Source organism: Spea bombifrons, chromosome 5, assembly GCF_027358695.1.
Source record: "Spea bombifrons isolate aSpeBom1 chromosome 5, aSpeBom1.2.pri, whole genome shotgun sequence".
Classification (NCBI taxonomy): Eukaryota; Metazoa; Chordata; class Amphibia; order Anura; family Pelobatidae; genus Spea; species Spea bombifrons.
Genome location: NC_071091.1, coordinates 74,413,627 through 74,429,751, shown reverse-complemented (window position 1 = coordinate 74,429,751; position 16,125 = coordinate 74,413,627). Strand labels below are relative to the sequence as shown.

Here is a 16,125-nt window from a genome sequence, read left to right as displayed (position 1 = left end):
ATATATATATATATATATATATATATATATATATAATTATTTTAATTTAATAATTGAAAGCCTGTGCCATGACTCAGATTAGTCTGATCAGTAAATTGTGGGTTACTGTTTGTTAAGTAGGGAGTTAAAAATTATACTTCTGTTTTTATACCCTATACCTATAGAGTAGAGGAATTTTTGCATCCAGTTCTGACATCGCATTAGACTGGGATGTCTAGTTTTCAAAAATCTATGGCCCAGGATGACCAGGTGTCAAAGTTTGAAGCTGAAAATTGAAATGCATGGGTGGTATCACTGTACTCAGCAGATGTTGCTGAAAGGAAATGGAGGTATTGTTTTACAGCATCACACAGCAGACTGCCAAAATGAAAAAGAAAGTAGTGGAATCTATATGTATTTTTAATACTAAAACACAGTTACGTATGTGATATCAAAAAAGAAGCTATAATTGCCAAAAAAAACAAACATAAAAAATGGAAATCTCCCTAGTCATTGACCCAGGAAAATCCTCAAGGGGTTAATCAATACATCACTCCACCTCATACTTTGTCATCTGGTTTCTCCATATTGCTCTACATGGACTGTCCCCCATTGCTTTTCCATTTATTTGCAATACAGCTGCTGTGGTTACTGCTTCAACTGAGAGTCCCTCTATGTTGTGTTCAAACGTCTTTAGCACAGAATTGGAAAGCTTAGTTGTCTGGTTATTGTAAAACATTTGTCTACATTCACCAAAGGATGAGGCACTTGCTACTTAGCACCACAAAAAAACTAAAACAGAATATAGATCCCAAAGCTATAGAAAAAAAGCCAGTGTTTTTATGGGTTCAAAAGTAGGGAAATACTACATTATATTCAAGATTTTACTTTAAGCAATCATCAGACAAGATTATTTGCAATATCTATGAGCGATGTGGAAAGACCCTGATGTTGCTGTTTAGCCAGTGGTCCACTGGGGGGGGCCTAAGTCACCAGCATTTCATGGCTCGTCAGATTTACCAATCACAGATGTTTTAACGCACACATTCGTTTCACAATGCTTCATCTTCAAAAGCATAGCAGTACAATCATGGGATCTATTCACTAAAGGGACAGTTGACATGAGTTAACTCACTGACTTTACTATACATTTTAATGGTCCAACTCTAGTGAGCTTCTGAGCTGGCCCTATATTATGGATACTTCAATCAGTGAGATTTCTTCAGTCTCCTCAGCCATTAAATAATGCATTATACAGCCAGTTCGGCTCTTTCCACTGATGAAACTTATCAGTGTCTGTACTTTATAGTGAAGTAAGGGAGCCAAAACCACAACTCTCCTGTTAACTCTCTCTTTAGTGAATAAACTCAATTGTGGTTTGATCAGGCATTTGATACAAATGAGTACTTACTTTGCACACTTTAATACGCGTTTAGTTATTAAAAAAAACAGCTACAATAATTGTTTTCAGGAAGCATAGCCGTGTGGTTTACTTAATTGTGAAACATCAATATTGTACTAATAGCTCAGGAAAAACATTAAATATTACAACTAACAGTAAACACACAGAAAAGGCACATGCATTTTTGTGCTTTGTGTCCTTTAAAATACAAAAGTTCAAGGCAAAGAAATTTACTTGGCGGAACAGAAAAAAAAAACGTGTGCCCAAGACTGTCAGTTCAATTTGGATTGAGAAGTTAAAAAAAATTGTAACGTCTTCTTAAAGGAATTACTTATTCATCTTTTTTCTTTCTAAAAGAAACTTTATCTTTGGTTTCTTGGAGCTTCTCAGTGATTTTATCCTTTGTTTCTTCCATTTTGCCACTAATGATGTCCCTGGTTTCCTCCATTTTCTCACTGAGACGTTCCTTTGTGACTTCCATGCGGTTGTGTAAATAGTCCTTTACCAGTGGAGGTGTGGACAAGTAACCGTACTTCCGAAGGTACTTAACACTAAGGGATGTTCCTCCTAATGTTACTGTATATCGGGCTGGTGTAGCAATCTAGATGACAAGCATAAATAAGTATTTTAGACATTATCAACAAGAAAAGTACACATTCAGATTTTCTTTCTGCATGTTAAAGTTTATTTAAATGTTCTTTATAATGCAAAGTTTGAGAAAATCTATACCTAAACCTATAACAAAACTGCCATTAACTGGCATTAAAAACTGCACTAAAGTTTTTCAAAACTAGTATATGCATATATAGAAATATGTATGTATATACAAACACAGTTTATAAACTGTGAGGGGCCAGTTACATTACTCACGCATGACAGACATGAAGAGGAATTAAGGCCACTTTAGCAAGAAATGCGTCAACGTCTCCCCGCATTATGGACACTTACATCTGACATATTCATTCTCCCTGGCCTTTTACAACAAATGCCTAGTTATCAAGATAAACTAGTATCTCACTTAACTGCTAGGGAGAAATAATCAGAAATCACTTCACACACGGGCTACTACTTACCTGCCCATCGCAGACAAAATTATATGCAATACATTTCATAGATACATAGACGTTTGTGGCAGATAAGAAGCATTTGGCCCATCTTGTCCGCCCGTTTTTCCTGAAGACTGAGACCTTCCTCAGTCACATGTCTTGTGTTAGTTTCAGGATAACTTGGTATTCACTCAATGTGTTAGACTCTTATCACTTCTGATGGAAGGCTATTCCTTTTATCTTCCACATTCTCTTTAAAGTAAAACGTCCTTACATTACATTTAAATCTCTGACCACCAGGTTTCAGACTTTGGCCTTTTTTTCCTAACATTTCTCCCCTGAAATAAACTTCCCTCCCTCAAAGTATTTAATGTTTCTATCACACACCCTCCCTTCTCTTCTGTTCTCCAAGCTACACAATGAGCTCCTTTAGTCTTTCTTATCCTGCAAACCACTTAACATTTCTGTAGGTCTCCTCTGAACTCTCTCCAATGTGTCTATATCTTTCTGCAGATGGGGTCTCAAGAACTGTACACAATACTATAGGTGAGGTCTGACCAGAGATCTATAACGTGTCAGAACCATCTCCCTATTCCTGCTACTAATGCCCCTCTCTATACAACCCAGCACTCTGCTTGCTTTGTCTGATGCTTTATTGCAGCATTGTCTGCTTACCATTAAGTCTGCAGAAATTGTTACTAATAAGTCCCTTTTGTTATAACTGACAGAACAGTGTCCTCAATGCTATATTCTACATTGGGATGTATGTGCATTCTTTCATATTTGTCAATATCAAACTGCACCTGCCACACTCTCAACCATTCTTTTGATTTACTTAAGTCACTTGCCATTGGGTTGTTCCACCAGGAATGTCTAGGTTGCAGATCTTTGTATCCTCTGTAAAAATGCATACCTTACAATATAGATCCCTGAGGTACCCCACTAGTACAAGGTCCTTCCTCTGAATACACACCATTAACTACAACCTTCTGCCTCCTGTCACTCAAGCATTGCCTTATTCATTTAACTTTTTTAGGGGACCCGGATCCCCCTCTCTGGCAGCCAGTGGGCGTCTGCGCGATGCGTGCAGACAACCTCCGCTACTGCTGGCACTTCCGCCGGGGCTTCTATGATGGAGCAATGGCGTCACATGACCTTCCTGTGCTCAGTCATAGAAGCTCCAGCGAAAGTGCCGGCCAGCAGTAGAGGTTTGTCGCGCAGATATTCACCGTCTCCCCCTACTAGACACCAAGGAATCTGGAGCATGGGGGGACAGAGTGGGATTTAAGGGGTATAAGGCATATCAAAAGGGCACAGTGGCATATCAGGGGGTATAAGGCATATAGGGGATATAAGGCATATTTAGGGGCAGAGTGGCATATCTGGGGCATAAGGCATATCAGAGGGCACTATGGAGTATAGGGGGTATAAGGCATATCTGGGGGCAGAGGGGTATTTCTGGAGGTACAAGGCATATCTGGGGAGGGCGGAGTGGCATATCAGGGGGTATATGGCATATCATGGGGTATATGGCATCATGTGGCAAAGTGGCATATCAAGGGGATATAAGGCATATCTGGGGTGGGCGGAGTGGCATATCTGGGGTGGGCGGAGTGGCATATCTGGGAGGCATTGTGGCAAGCCTGGGCTCAGATGTGCATAACTGGGGGGGGGGCAGGTAGGGAAATAAAAACAAGAAATGCATTTTTCTGAAAGTTTTTTTTTATTCTCCTGCTTGTTTTTAACATTGTTATTTTAAATAAAAAAATTATGAAAATTTTTTGTGTATCTGATTAATCGAAAAAATAATTGGCCTAATTGATTATGAAAATCATCATTTGTTGCAGCCCTACATGCAAAATTAAATAGTGCAATTAATTTGCAGACTTCTGAGGAACAGTGTCAAATGCCTTAATGAAAATCTAAATAGACCAGGGCTCCTCCTGTCCAGTAGATACAGGCTATTGTTTTAGTTACTTAGTCAAATAAACAAAGATCTTCCTGTAGTAAACCTGGGTGGTTTCTGATCATGCAAACCATTTCTTCCAGATATTTAACAATGTACTTCTTTAGCACGGTTTCCATCATTTTCCCAGCTACTGACGTGCAATTTACTGCTACCTTTTTGCAAAGTGGTACTGCCAACCTCCAGTGTTCTGGAACAACTACTCCTGTCAATAGGTGACTGTTTCAATAACTATAAGTGACATAATTATGCTGACTTCCGTGGCTGAGGTAGATTAAGTGAAAATCACAAAATTAAGTAAATTATGGACCATGAACAACAAAAAACACTAAAAATATTCATGAAGTAGATTTAGAAAGGGACTCAAAGACTGCCTGCTAAGTGCATCAACCGGATTTGTGACCGTGAATGCAGACTTTGCAGCCATCAGCTCATAGCAATGCTAAGTCACCCATCGGTCTCTGATTCACCACAGTGCCACTGGGGAATTCATTCGGATCATCTAGTCATAATTATATCAGACATGTTGTGCTGGCACTGCAGCCTAGTTACCACTTTATTTTATTCAAAGCTATTTTTGCTACTCTTAAAGTTCCAGCTGTAGAGATTAACACGTACATAACAACGTGATTGTTTTCTGCCCGAATAAAAAATGTCTTCACTGCTGTTACAGTTTAAACAGCGACTATTAATAATGCGGCAGCGTCTTATAAGTATACAAAAATAGCTAAACATTTAGCACAAAAAAAGCCATGTCGTTACTATGTATTAACTAGCTAACCCAGCTGAAACGTGGAACTACTGCCCGTGACGCGCAGAATGCTAATTCCGTGATTGTAAAGTCACTATTTTCAAACAATAACAGTACGGAAGGATGAGTGACCTAGTTAGTATGTATAAAGTTAATCATTACTTTCAATACTTTTGCTTTCAGCAAGAAGGGGATGTTCTGAAATTAAGCACTGTGAAGTAAGCGGCTTTCATAGAGCTGAAAAGCCTGCTTACTGGTCTAGACAGCAGGGGAAGAAAAAGACAACACTATTAGAGCTCGGGTTTAACCCTACTGCGGCTAACTAGATTGTCTGCTCCGGATCAGACGGGTCATACACCTGTAATCTGGTTTTAAAACAATATTGGTGTTTGGAACAATCATGGTATTCATTTGTACCAGGTCTTATACAATACACTATTTAATTTACAAAAAAAAAAAAAAAGTGTTAAAGGCTATTTTGGTGAAATGTCAATAATACCAATATTGTTTTGATGTATACACAATCAAGATCTGCAAGTTGAAACGCCTATCAATCTATGGTGGTATTTTGGTAATAATAACGACCACTGAATCTATGATGGACTTTAGACATGCCATTCAGGTCCATGTTTGACCTGTAGCTCGTGACACAACATCATACATCACAGGCTAATGACAACATTCATGATCTTGCAACGATTAAGCGCAGTTAAGTACAAAACATGTCTAGTGTTTCATTCCCCCACTTTGGTGTTTCCCCTGTTCCTTGACGGAAGTCTGCTTTATGAATCTCATACTGATCAAGGGATGAACCAATAAATAATCCATTTTTGTAGGCATGAATATTCTCTGCCAGTTTCCTTCGGTAAGAAAATCAACCTACGTCTTATGTTTGTTTGTATATCATGAAAACGGGCATTATCCAATGCAAAGTTTTAAATCAACATTGAACCAATGGTCTCTCTTTCTCTCTCACGTGAGGGAGAATGGATACTGCCTATTTTCATGATATGCAAACACAAGAGGTAGGTTGATCTTCATACAGAAGGAAACACACAGAGAATATTCAAATCTGCAAAAATAGATTATTTATTGGTCCATCACTTGATCAGTACATTTGTAAAGCAGATATCTGCCAAAGAAGGACATAACTAGGTTATCAAGAAAGATGTGTTTTAATATTAAACCTTACAGTAATTGCTGATGGGTGGGGGGTTATCCCACCTTGTTAAACAGAGCTTGGTAAAAACTCTATCCCAAAGCGCTAGCTGCCGCCATGTAAGAATGCACATAAAAGAACCAGACAAAGGTAGTAGATGAGCTTAACTGTAAAAACTAGTTTTACAGACAACTAAACATACACGTACTCTACTAAATACATAGCAAGGTAGCGGGAACACATTATAACTGAACAGAGATAAAGTTATTTCTTCTAAAGCATTACCTTGTACAGAGCGTAGGCTGTTAGCGCATTTCCACCTTGAGAATTCTTCAGAATGTTTACAATCACATCCGGCAGACCGATGAGCTCCAGGAATGGAACTACATTAACGCCTCTGTGAGACAGATAAACAAAGGTGATTCTTGTACTCTACAAAACATTTAAAAAGGCACCGCATTGTCACCAGACTGTGGGAGAAGTAGAAGAGCATGCTCCATTGATCCTGAGTGTGTGCATATGTGTGTGAACTAACCTTAGAGAATGTCTGCATGTTGTCTGTTAAGGTTTATGAACTAAAAAAAATCCCCTGGATGGTCTTTGAATTATCTTTGAATACATAGCCGATATCTTCCATCGGTTTAATTCAGTTGGTTGTCTGTCTTGGAACATTTTTCGGTTCCATGGGGTCTTCATTTTAGCTTGTGTCCAAAATTGTCCTGAATCATCAAGCTGTGGTCTTACCAAAAAGTATATTATAAAGAGTCAGTAATTAAAACTAAGTTAAATATTTACTGGCTTTTACTTAACACAAACAGCATCTATTCTAACATGTACTATGTGTGCGTCACGCCTCAACATCACTAGTGGCCAGAGAGCGCCCTCTGCTGGAACTTCAGATTATTTTTCAACTTTTCCTGCAGAATAAAAAAATACTCAAGCGTAATATGCTGTTGTGCGTGCATAATACATACGTTAGAAAAGAGGGGGTTTTGTATATCTTTCTTTGCATGTTACATTTGTAGGTTGCTGTAGAAAAAAGAACAGTATTTAACAAGTCCATTTGCTCTCAATGAACTTTTTCAAACACAGCGGGACACAGTATGATCCGCCAGGCATTGCTCTGCGGTCATACACAGAATGAAAAAAAAAAAACAAAAAAAAAAAATGGATTGCAGAAAATACTCTCAGTCTAAGCATTAAATGGTAGTTAGCAGAATTAAAAACAACCCATTCATAGTCATACTGGTGCATTAAACTCTGTTTCATTAGGCAACAGGGCTATAGATGAATTTGTACAGGTACTATATGAGGGAACTTTATAGCAGTGCTCTAAAGTGGGGCTCCCATCATTTTTAGTAGTAATATTAAATCAGTGTTAATAATATTGGGGTTAACCAAATGGAGACTTGTCAAGAGTTGCGGCTTTAAATCGCTCACTTCTCAACTCATTATGAGGGGCCGACACTAGCATGTTTCTCCACAATGAAGGGCTTTGCTTGTCATGTATCATTCAATGTGTGAAGAGATTTAACTATGCATTATACAGGGCCAGCCAAGCCCTCTGCAGAAAATACACTCAAAATATCACGACTGCCTATAATGACAGCATGCATGGCTGCAGATAAATGGCCTTTATTGGGGGAAATAAAAAATAAAAAGTTTTTCTTTTTAATGCTACATAAATTCAGTGTATTTGAAGACTGTGTTTTAGTACAGTTAGAATTTGTATTTAGTCTTGGGTTGTATACAAAGCCTAATGGCTAAACATTACCAGGAAAGCAGACACTATATTAAAAGTTGTTCCACTTTAAAGGATCAACTAACTAGATGAGGATTGTTTGGGTATAAAGTGGCAGAATACTACATTCTGCTATGCCTGGCACATTATTTTAATAGCTAGGAAATCATAATGCAAAGGAGCACGCTAAGTTTAGACTGACATTTGGGATCAGTAACTGTTAGGAAGGGCAAGAACGCCAGCTGGTAGAGGAGTAACTAAAACAAACACTTGTTCTATAATACGCTCTGATGTCAGGGACCTAGACTGAGAACTGGAAGCTGCCGGCGACGAGTGTAGCCCACGTAGGTCATTGTTTACCAAAACAATGACATCATTTTGTTTTAAGATTACGAAACAAAGGGAAAATAACTGCAGTGTAATTTTCCTATGCATTACGTACCCTTGATCCCTTTGAGAGTCAGAATGGTAAATATAGTTGGCATATTTTCCAAATGGGAAGCATCATAGGAAACCAACGACAGAGAATGAATTTTAGCTTTCTTAGATACCGCCTGCATTTGTGCCACACAGGGTGTCGAACTTTACCAGGACCAGGATTTAGGTAAATAACTGCTTTTGAATGTAATGAATTTAAATCAGTTCCAACCATTTGTTCTCATGCTGGAATATCCAGAAAATCTGTCCTGGTTGTAGCCCGCGGGGGCCTATAGTATGACACTGTTGCTTCTGTCTAGGGCTCTGATAGATTACATCTGCTTTCATGCTCATGGAAAGAACTGGTACTCACTCCACTCACGCAGTAAACTTTGACTGCTACTTGGTTAGGGTATGAAAGGGATATTAAGAAAACTTGTTGTTTTTATGTTGAAATATAGCGCATACAATTTTGTGGAGGGGTTTACATATTGTTAATTATCAACATTTTTGTCAATGGGAATAAAAAAATGGAACGATGAACTACAACGTGTAAATATTTTATTATAATCAGCCTTTCCACATTTGCCTGGAAGCTAGCCATAATCTACCAAATACATAGCTATTTATATAAAACTGCTGCATTTACCAAATGCCTCTGAGCACTCCGTACCTAATGTTTTCACTCTACTGGCTCCATTTGGCATTCTGCACTGGAGCTGAAATCTAGGGTTGATGAGAGGGTTTGCCACAAGAGTTAATAGTGAATTATTTCTACGGCAAGCTAGTCTTGTAGAGCCTGTGTGCATTTGAGTAAATACCAGAGTTCACAACAGCCCTAAAACTTATGAGACTTTCTAGACGATTGGGATGCACGTACTGGTGAGTAAAAGGAAACCCCTAGATCAGAAAACATTGCTATACTGGTCTCAGAGAAGGCCTTGGAGGGGCCTGGGGGCAGCCTCCTCTCTACAGGACTATGGGATCTGGCCTTGGAAGGGGTTCTGTTTTTTGGGAGGTGGGTATAAGTGATCCGTTGGGAAGGCTTCTTCCCCGTTACAGATTGCCACGTTTCCCCAATTACCAGAGACTCTAAAGACGGTGGGGTTTGGACACAGACTTGGGGTACCTGCATTTTGGGAGGGGGCTTTATGTGTGGTGTGTTTTACTCTCCATCGGGTCAGGACTTACAGGACAGTGACCTCTATGGCCAGTATATGCACCAAGAACTGATATCCAGCCATTTCAAACTGGTTTCGGCGAGAAGTCAGGGAACGGCCGCGTTTACCATCTTCCTCACAGACTACAATAGCGACCCCCTAGTGGGCTTAGATGGGCTCAGTGCAAATACTGAGCAGTGTACCAAAGAGGGCCTAATTGAGAACTGTATATGTTTGGCTGTTACTATCGTATGTAAATGACCCCCTTGTACCATTTTAGATACCGGTGCGTTTCCCGTTTCTGATTTTACCCTCTTGTATTGGCCGATGTTTCTTGAAGGGGAGGCCTTAGCGGCGGATAAGCGAGAGGTTCAGCGTTCGGAGTAGCAGAGGAATCTTGTTTTCTAAAAAGGTAGAACTTGAAACTAGCCTTGCCATAAAACAATGCTTTCTTATAGGTATCTTATCGTTATGTGCTGCATAAGAGAGGCTCCACGTGTCAGATAAGTAATACATGGCAATCTAACTACTGCTGAATTCTTCAGTCTGGTCCAGACCTTCATCTCTAGAACATAGTGGATGTTGAGTGGTCCCAAGGGACAGCTGCCACAAGCTCCTAACATAAGCCTAGGCCCAAAGCAGCTGCTCCTTTGTCTTGTGTTACAGACACCACTGGAAGTCACTATCGCTTCCATTCTACTTTAGCTTCCAGACGATCCCTTTCAACATCACATAATCCGTTCGTACATGTGTTCAAGCAATCTTACATCACAAAAGAGTGCTGGGGAACAGCACAGAGCCAAAGAAAAAACAGCAAAAGAAGGATATGGCTTGGAGATGGAAAACTTCCTGATAAAACAACCCCTCAATGTTATAAAAACAAAACAAAAAATGTTCAGTAAGCATAGGGAAGTGCCTTATTGCCTTGATCCTACATTGGACAGCCTGGGCAAGGAAACAAGTTATTCTGACACATGCAATTAGTATAAGGGTCTACGACAGAGGACCCCAGAAAGAATGAAAAATATGAGATGATTGATTCCTGTCTGAGGTAGGGCAGGGAAAAAAAATTAACAAAAAGGTCCTGCCTTATATAAAGTGTAAGTGTTGTCCCACGCAGGATAAAAACGAAACTTTTCCTGCCCCTGAGTAATTGCTTTCAAAACTTTTTGATATCTGAACTGAATATATATATATATATATATATATATATATATATATATATATATATCTTCATAAATAAATATACGCATTTTTGTAAGAATATATTAACTTACTTCATGGCTGCATAGTAAAAGGATCCAAACCAAATGCTGGATGTCACCAGATGGACAGGAATTAGGACTTTTCCATGCTGTTTAAAAGTCTTTTTAAACCTGTGAAATAGACCGATGGACTTGTCTTGAAATGGATCCGAGTCCGAAGCGGTAGCTGGTTGATTTCCTTCACTTTTATATGGGTTCTCACCTTCAACAGATGGGGTTTGAGATGTTTTATCTTGTGACACATTTTGTCCTGGTGGTGAATGAAGCCAATGCCTGTGTTGTCCATGTGCCACTAACACTTGACATCCAAATTTAAGTGACACGGGAGGCTGTTGTGTACACAGTTGAAGGGATGAAGTGGGTAAACGAAGAGCACTTTTGGCATTTGATCTCAAAAGCAAAGTCCTGAGCGCATGCATACTGACAGTATACCTGTGATTTAAAACAAAAATTCAGATGGTCTATTATTCAGTATAAAAGAAAGACTATAATAAATCACACTAATGCCATATCTTATCACACACATTGATACACACGATATTAGGTTACTATTTAAAACGCTACCCCTCAGTGTAGATCATGTTCATAATGTGTTCCAGAAAGTGCTGCTGTACCTTTTCCAAGCAGAGATAACAAGGCAGTCAGAAGATCAGTAAACAGACAAGCGCCCTCTGCTGTGGTCACAAAGTTGTAGTTGACTGGACTAACATACTGCTAATTTCGTCTGGCTGTCCACAATAAAATCAAAGACCTGTGGATTACACGCAAAAAATTAAAAAATTCAGAAAACACATCTCTACACGTTTGTCTATTGATATAAATATATAACTCGGGATCTTTAAACCTGTCTGTGCTGCTGCACCTAAATAGGCTAGCATGCTGAATCCTGGATCGGAGCGCACCCAAACAGTTCTGCAGTGTTTCAGGGAAGTGGTATGTTTCTCGGCTCCATTGTTCTTCTGCGTATTCTTTGACAGGACATTGCAAGATACGAAATCATGAAAAATTGTATTTCTGTACAGGGACACCTCAAATTGAAATCTGCAGCTGTCCCCTCGCCTTGAGGCTCAAGGTCCTAGGCTTTCACCAAGAGGGAATCTAACACTGCTGCTTTCTTTGGATAGAGCAAAACACCGTATTTGCTCGATTATAAGAAGAGGTTTTTTTCAGAGCAAATGCTCTGAAAAATACCCCTCGTCTTCTAATCGGGGTTGTAATCAAATAGAGGTCTGATTATGAGATTAAGATCCAGATCCCCCGCACCGCTGCAGGGGACCTGGATCCCCCCCCCCATTTAACACCCCCCCCCACACACACTTACCGGTGCTTCCTGCTGTATTGCCGGGGCAGCGGGTTGACGTCTACACGATCCGCGTAGACAACGTCCGCTGCAGCCGGAAGGAGGTGTGGCTAGCAGCGGGGGTTGTCTGCGTCCGTCGCACATACCTTCCCCGACTGTCAGAGATCAGAGTTCCCTGCACCGGTGAGGGGAACTCTGATCTCTGACAGCCGGGGAAGGTATGTCTGCGCGACGGACGCAGACAAACCCCGGCTGCCAACTCCACCTCCTTCCGGCTGCAGCGGAAGGAGACATCAACCCGCTGCCCCGGCAATACAGCAGGAAATTGGAAGCAAGTAAGTGTGTGTGTGTGTGTTAAATGGGGGCATAGGGCATTTCTGGAATGCCTTATACCCCTATATGCCACTCTGGCACTTAGGGGGTTAAAAGGCAGAGTGCTCTATACAATGCCTTATACCTCCCTATATGCCACTCTGCCCCATAATATGCATTTAACCCCCTAAATGCCAGAATGGGATATAGGGGTATAAGGCATTTCTGGAGGCAGAGTGGCACATAGGGGGTCAAAAGGCATATCATGGGCCACAGTGCCATATTGGTGTAGCAAGCCTGGGGGCAGATGTGCGTAACTGGGGGACAGGTTGGAAAATACAAGGAAATAAAAACAAAAAAAAATATTCTCAATCATAGCTTTTATTAAAAAAATAGTTTACATGAATTAACATTTACTGGTAAAACTTTTTTCCTTTAGGGTCGTCTTATATTCAGGCTTTTTCTTTTTTTCCTAAGTTAATATTCAGATTTTGGGGGGTAGTCTTATAATCGAGCAAATACGGTACTTTCTTTTACAGGAAGCTGCTATTCCTTTTACAAGAGCTACAACAAAGTCTGTGGGGAAGAACATTTGGTGAGTGGTCTCTATCCATGTATATGACACTTTTATAGCAAAATGCCATTTTCCAAAGACTTAATACAGATATATGGATCCCAATTAATTGCCACATGTTGGTTCAAAGGCATTAAAAGGTCACTCCAGCCATTATATGCAGTTTCATGCATATCGCAGGTGTGGTCCCTTAAAATTTTCGTGTAGTCAAGTGCATGAGGGGACTTTGCAGAACACCCCAAATGCATTTACCCCCTTTCCCCACCTCTTTACTAAATGTCAGATCCAGTACTGGCACTGCTTAATGCTGCATTTATTGGAAGCACTTACTGCTACTGATTGACAGCTTAATCTGCCAATCATTGTGCATGACATTTCGGGTCGTGGAAAGCAAGAAACCTTTTCCAACATGGTTCAAATATCTGCATCAGGTAAGTGGTTCATTTTTTTCACAGGGTGCTTTAAAATGCATTGTTCTGGACATGGAAAGAGTCAAAATATCACGTCAAATACCCATGGGGTGTCTAGTTTAAAAAAGAATGTATGGTTTGATGGGGTAAATTGAACTGGCCGAGTTCAAAGATGTCCCAAATAGGACATGGATACAGACTGTCCAGATGTGGCCTTTTAGTCCCCCAAATAACCTGAATTTGCATGGGTGGTATCACTGTACTCAGGAGATGTTGCTGAACAGATATTGTGTTGTTCTGGAGTGACATATACCAGGAGCTGTAAATTCAAGTACAATGTGTAAAAAAAAAAAAAAATACCACCACAAGGTTTGACAAAGGCTGGTAGTAGAACTAGTTCATGCAAAGTGTTAAAATACCAGCATTTGAAAACCCTTAGGGCGTCTAGTTTTAAAACATACATAGTTTGATTGGGGTAAACTCAATTGGCCGGCTTCAAAGATCTCCCAAATAAGACATGGAAACAGCGCTGCGGAATTCGATGGCGCTATATATATAAAACAATAAATAATAATAACGGAGACAGGCTTACAAGATTTAAAGGGAAAAAGAGGTTTTGAAATAGTAAAACGCTACTTGTACTTACTGCCCTATAACAGGACAAATAGTAGACTCTATTTAGCAGGTTTTTTTCTTTAGCTTTTGTAGATTAATAAAATATTTTTCAAACCAAAGTGTAGGAACTATGATATGATCAAAAAAATTCTCTTGAATTGTTCTCTTGATCTAAAAAACAATATATAATTTGTATACACTAAACACAAGCGCTGCAGCCTCACTCAGAAAGCGTACAAAAAATAAAAAACAGCCTGGTTCTTAAGTTGTATAGCAGATCAATTCTTGCTCCACTGGTTATGACGTCTCTTCCACTATCAATCTGTGCTGAAATATATTGGCATTTTGGGTATGCTGGAATGTAACTACAATTCATTAACACATGGAAACATTGTTTCTGGGACTACAAATCCACCCATGTTGGGCTGCACATGCACACCGTCTCCTCCATAGTGGTGCTGAAGCTATACTATAGCTGAGCACAGAATTATGTGGTGCTTGCGCAAATAGCCCACCCAGCGCCGGGAGCACCAAACTTCACTTCATTACAGTTGAGTAGATAAATGGAAAAGCTTCTTGGTGGAGGTGGTACGGGTTAATACAGCGGGGGGGAGTATAAACAAGCATGGAAAAAAATACACCAATTTCTATAAATTGGTAAAATGGATTAACATGAAAAGGCTCAAAGCAGAGATTAAGGCTGCCATCCAACCACCCTATGAAAGAAATACCATTGGTAGGTAATTAATTTCCTGAAAAGGTAGTAATCCTAGCCTAAAAACCACAAAGCAGCGGCGGTTGTGTATACGAGGTGGCTGGACGTTAAAGGTCACGGTGCTATACACCTGCCATGCCAGTAGGATTCTCACCTCTAGCAAGCAATTTATATTGGAGGGAAAAATGTACACCCAGGGTGTGTAGCGGTTGTAAAAGGAAAAGATAAGTCACATATTGGAACGGTCAAAGGTTTTTCCCCCACATTGTGAATCACTCTCTGAGTCATTGCTATTCATTTCAACAGATATTCCGGACATTAAGTTCAACAGTCACCCCAAAATCACTACAAAATCCAAAACACCACGAGAATTAGTCGGATATCACGCGTACATTTAGGTCACATTACGAAAGCCACTCGCAACCTTGAAAGTCTCGCTTGCAATCACGGAAAAGGCATGCGTCTTACAATAAAGTTTAGTGAAAAAAAGTTGTCAGTGATTACAGTCGTAGAAGAATAAAGCAACGTACAGCGGCTATATAAAGGTGTATTTACCCTTTCAATGCCAGAGCAAATACAATTCTTATTCTATTACAGTAGATATACTTGTCAGTAGAAAACAAGACATGGGCACTCCACTCACCTTTCTTTACACGAAAAAGACAGCCCTGTTTTTATTTCTGCTCATTTAATAGCCCTGGCTTTACAAGCACTACTGCGAGCTACAAGGCGCATGGAGACATGTCTCTTGTCATCTCCAAGCACCGACCATGCTTCCTGAAACCAGCACTTTGAAGGAGCCTATCCATTCATGGATGACAGGGTGTTTAGGGATTAAGGAGTCATGCACAGTGTACCTCCCACTCCATGCATTGCATAGCCATACAGGGCCTACCCGTTCCCGTCCTGCCCCACTCTTTGTATGCCATGAAGCATCACGGGAGTTGTAGTTTATGCCTCCTCCTGCCTTGTCAGTTTCACAGCCTCCCAAAAGCAACGGAATACAGTACACACTTCACCAGATATATGTTACTGAATATAGATTACGTAATTATGTCCAATTCCTGTTGTCTGGACTATAAATCGAATTTTATATTTACAATTTAACACATCCAGTGAACGATTGGGTTTAACGTGTGAGCATAATTGGGGAAATCGCATCGAATAAACTATCAGACGAGCGTTCTGTCAACACAAGGACCACTTACTAGCCAAGGGGTCCAGCGCTGGACTGAGCAGGGAGATCCTACTACAACGAACGTACGGCATGTGAAAAACAGCATGCCGCCTGCAGTGCGCCCTCCTAGTCGCTG

The 16,125-nt window shown here is 40.1% G+C and overlaps 1 protein-coding gene across 2 annotated transcripts; it reads right to left on the bottom strand.

Moving 5' to 3' along the window:
- Positions 1–1,440: 1,440 nt before the first annotated feature.
- Positions 1,441–16,111, bottom strand: FAM210A (family with sequence similarity 210 member A). Of its 2 annotated transcripts, none has more exons than XM_053468015.1 (5): positions 16,021–16,111; positions 11,501–11,637; positions 10,899–11,318; positions 6,589–6,700; positions 1,441–1,982 (listed from the first exon to the last, which is right to left on the bottom strand). In XM_053468015.1, the coding sequence occupies exons 3-5, from the start codon at positions 11,303–11,305 to the stop codon at positions 1,713–1,715; spliced, it is 789 nt and encodes a 262-aa protein (XP_053323990.1). In that variant the 5' UTR covers positions 11,306–11,318; positions 11,501–11,637; positions 16,021–16,111; the 3' UTR covers positions 1,441–1,712. The 2 variants fall into 2 exon arrangements, with proteins under 2 accessions (XP_053323990.1, XP_053323989.1); XM_053468014.1 differs by lacking the exon at positions 16,021–16,111 and adding an exon at positions 15,456–15,683.
- Positions 16,112–16,125: the final 14 nt, after the last annotated feature.

What these genes read in the sequence shown, in the direction of transcription:
- FAM210A (XM_053468015.1), bottom strand. Translation starts at nt 11,305, where the DNA reads ATGCATGCGCTCAGGACTTTGCTTTTGAGATCAAATGCCAAAAGTGCT. An exon ending in TTTTACTATGCAGCCATGAA is followed by an intron (nt 6,701 to 10,898) that starts GTAAGTTAATAT and finishes TCTGTCTCACAG; the next exon opens with AGGCGTTAATGTAGTTCCAT. An exon ending in CAGCCTACGCTCTGTACAAG is followed by an intron (nt 1,983 to 6,588) that starts GTAATGCTTTAG and finishes CTTGTCATCTAG; the next exon opens with ATTGCTACACCAGCCCGATA.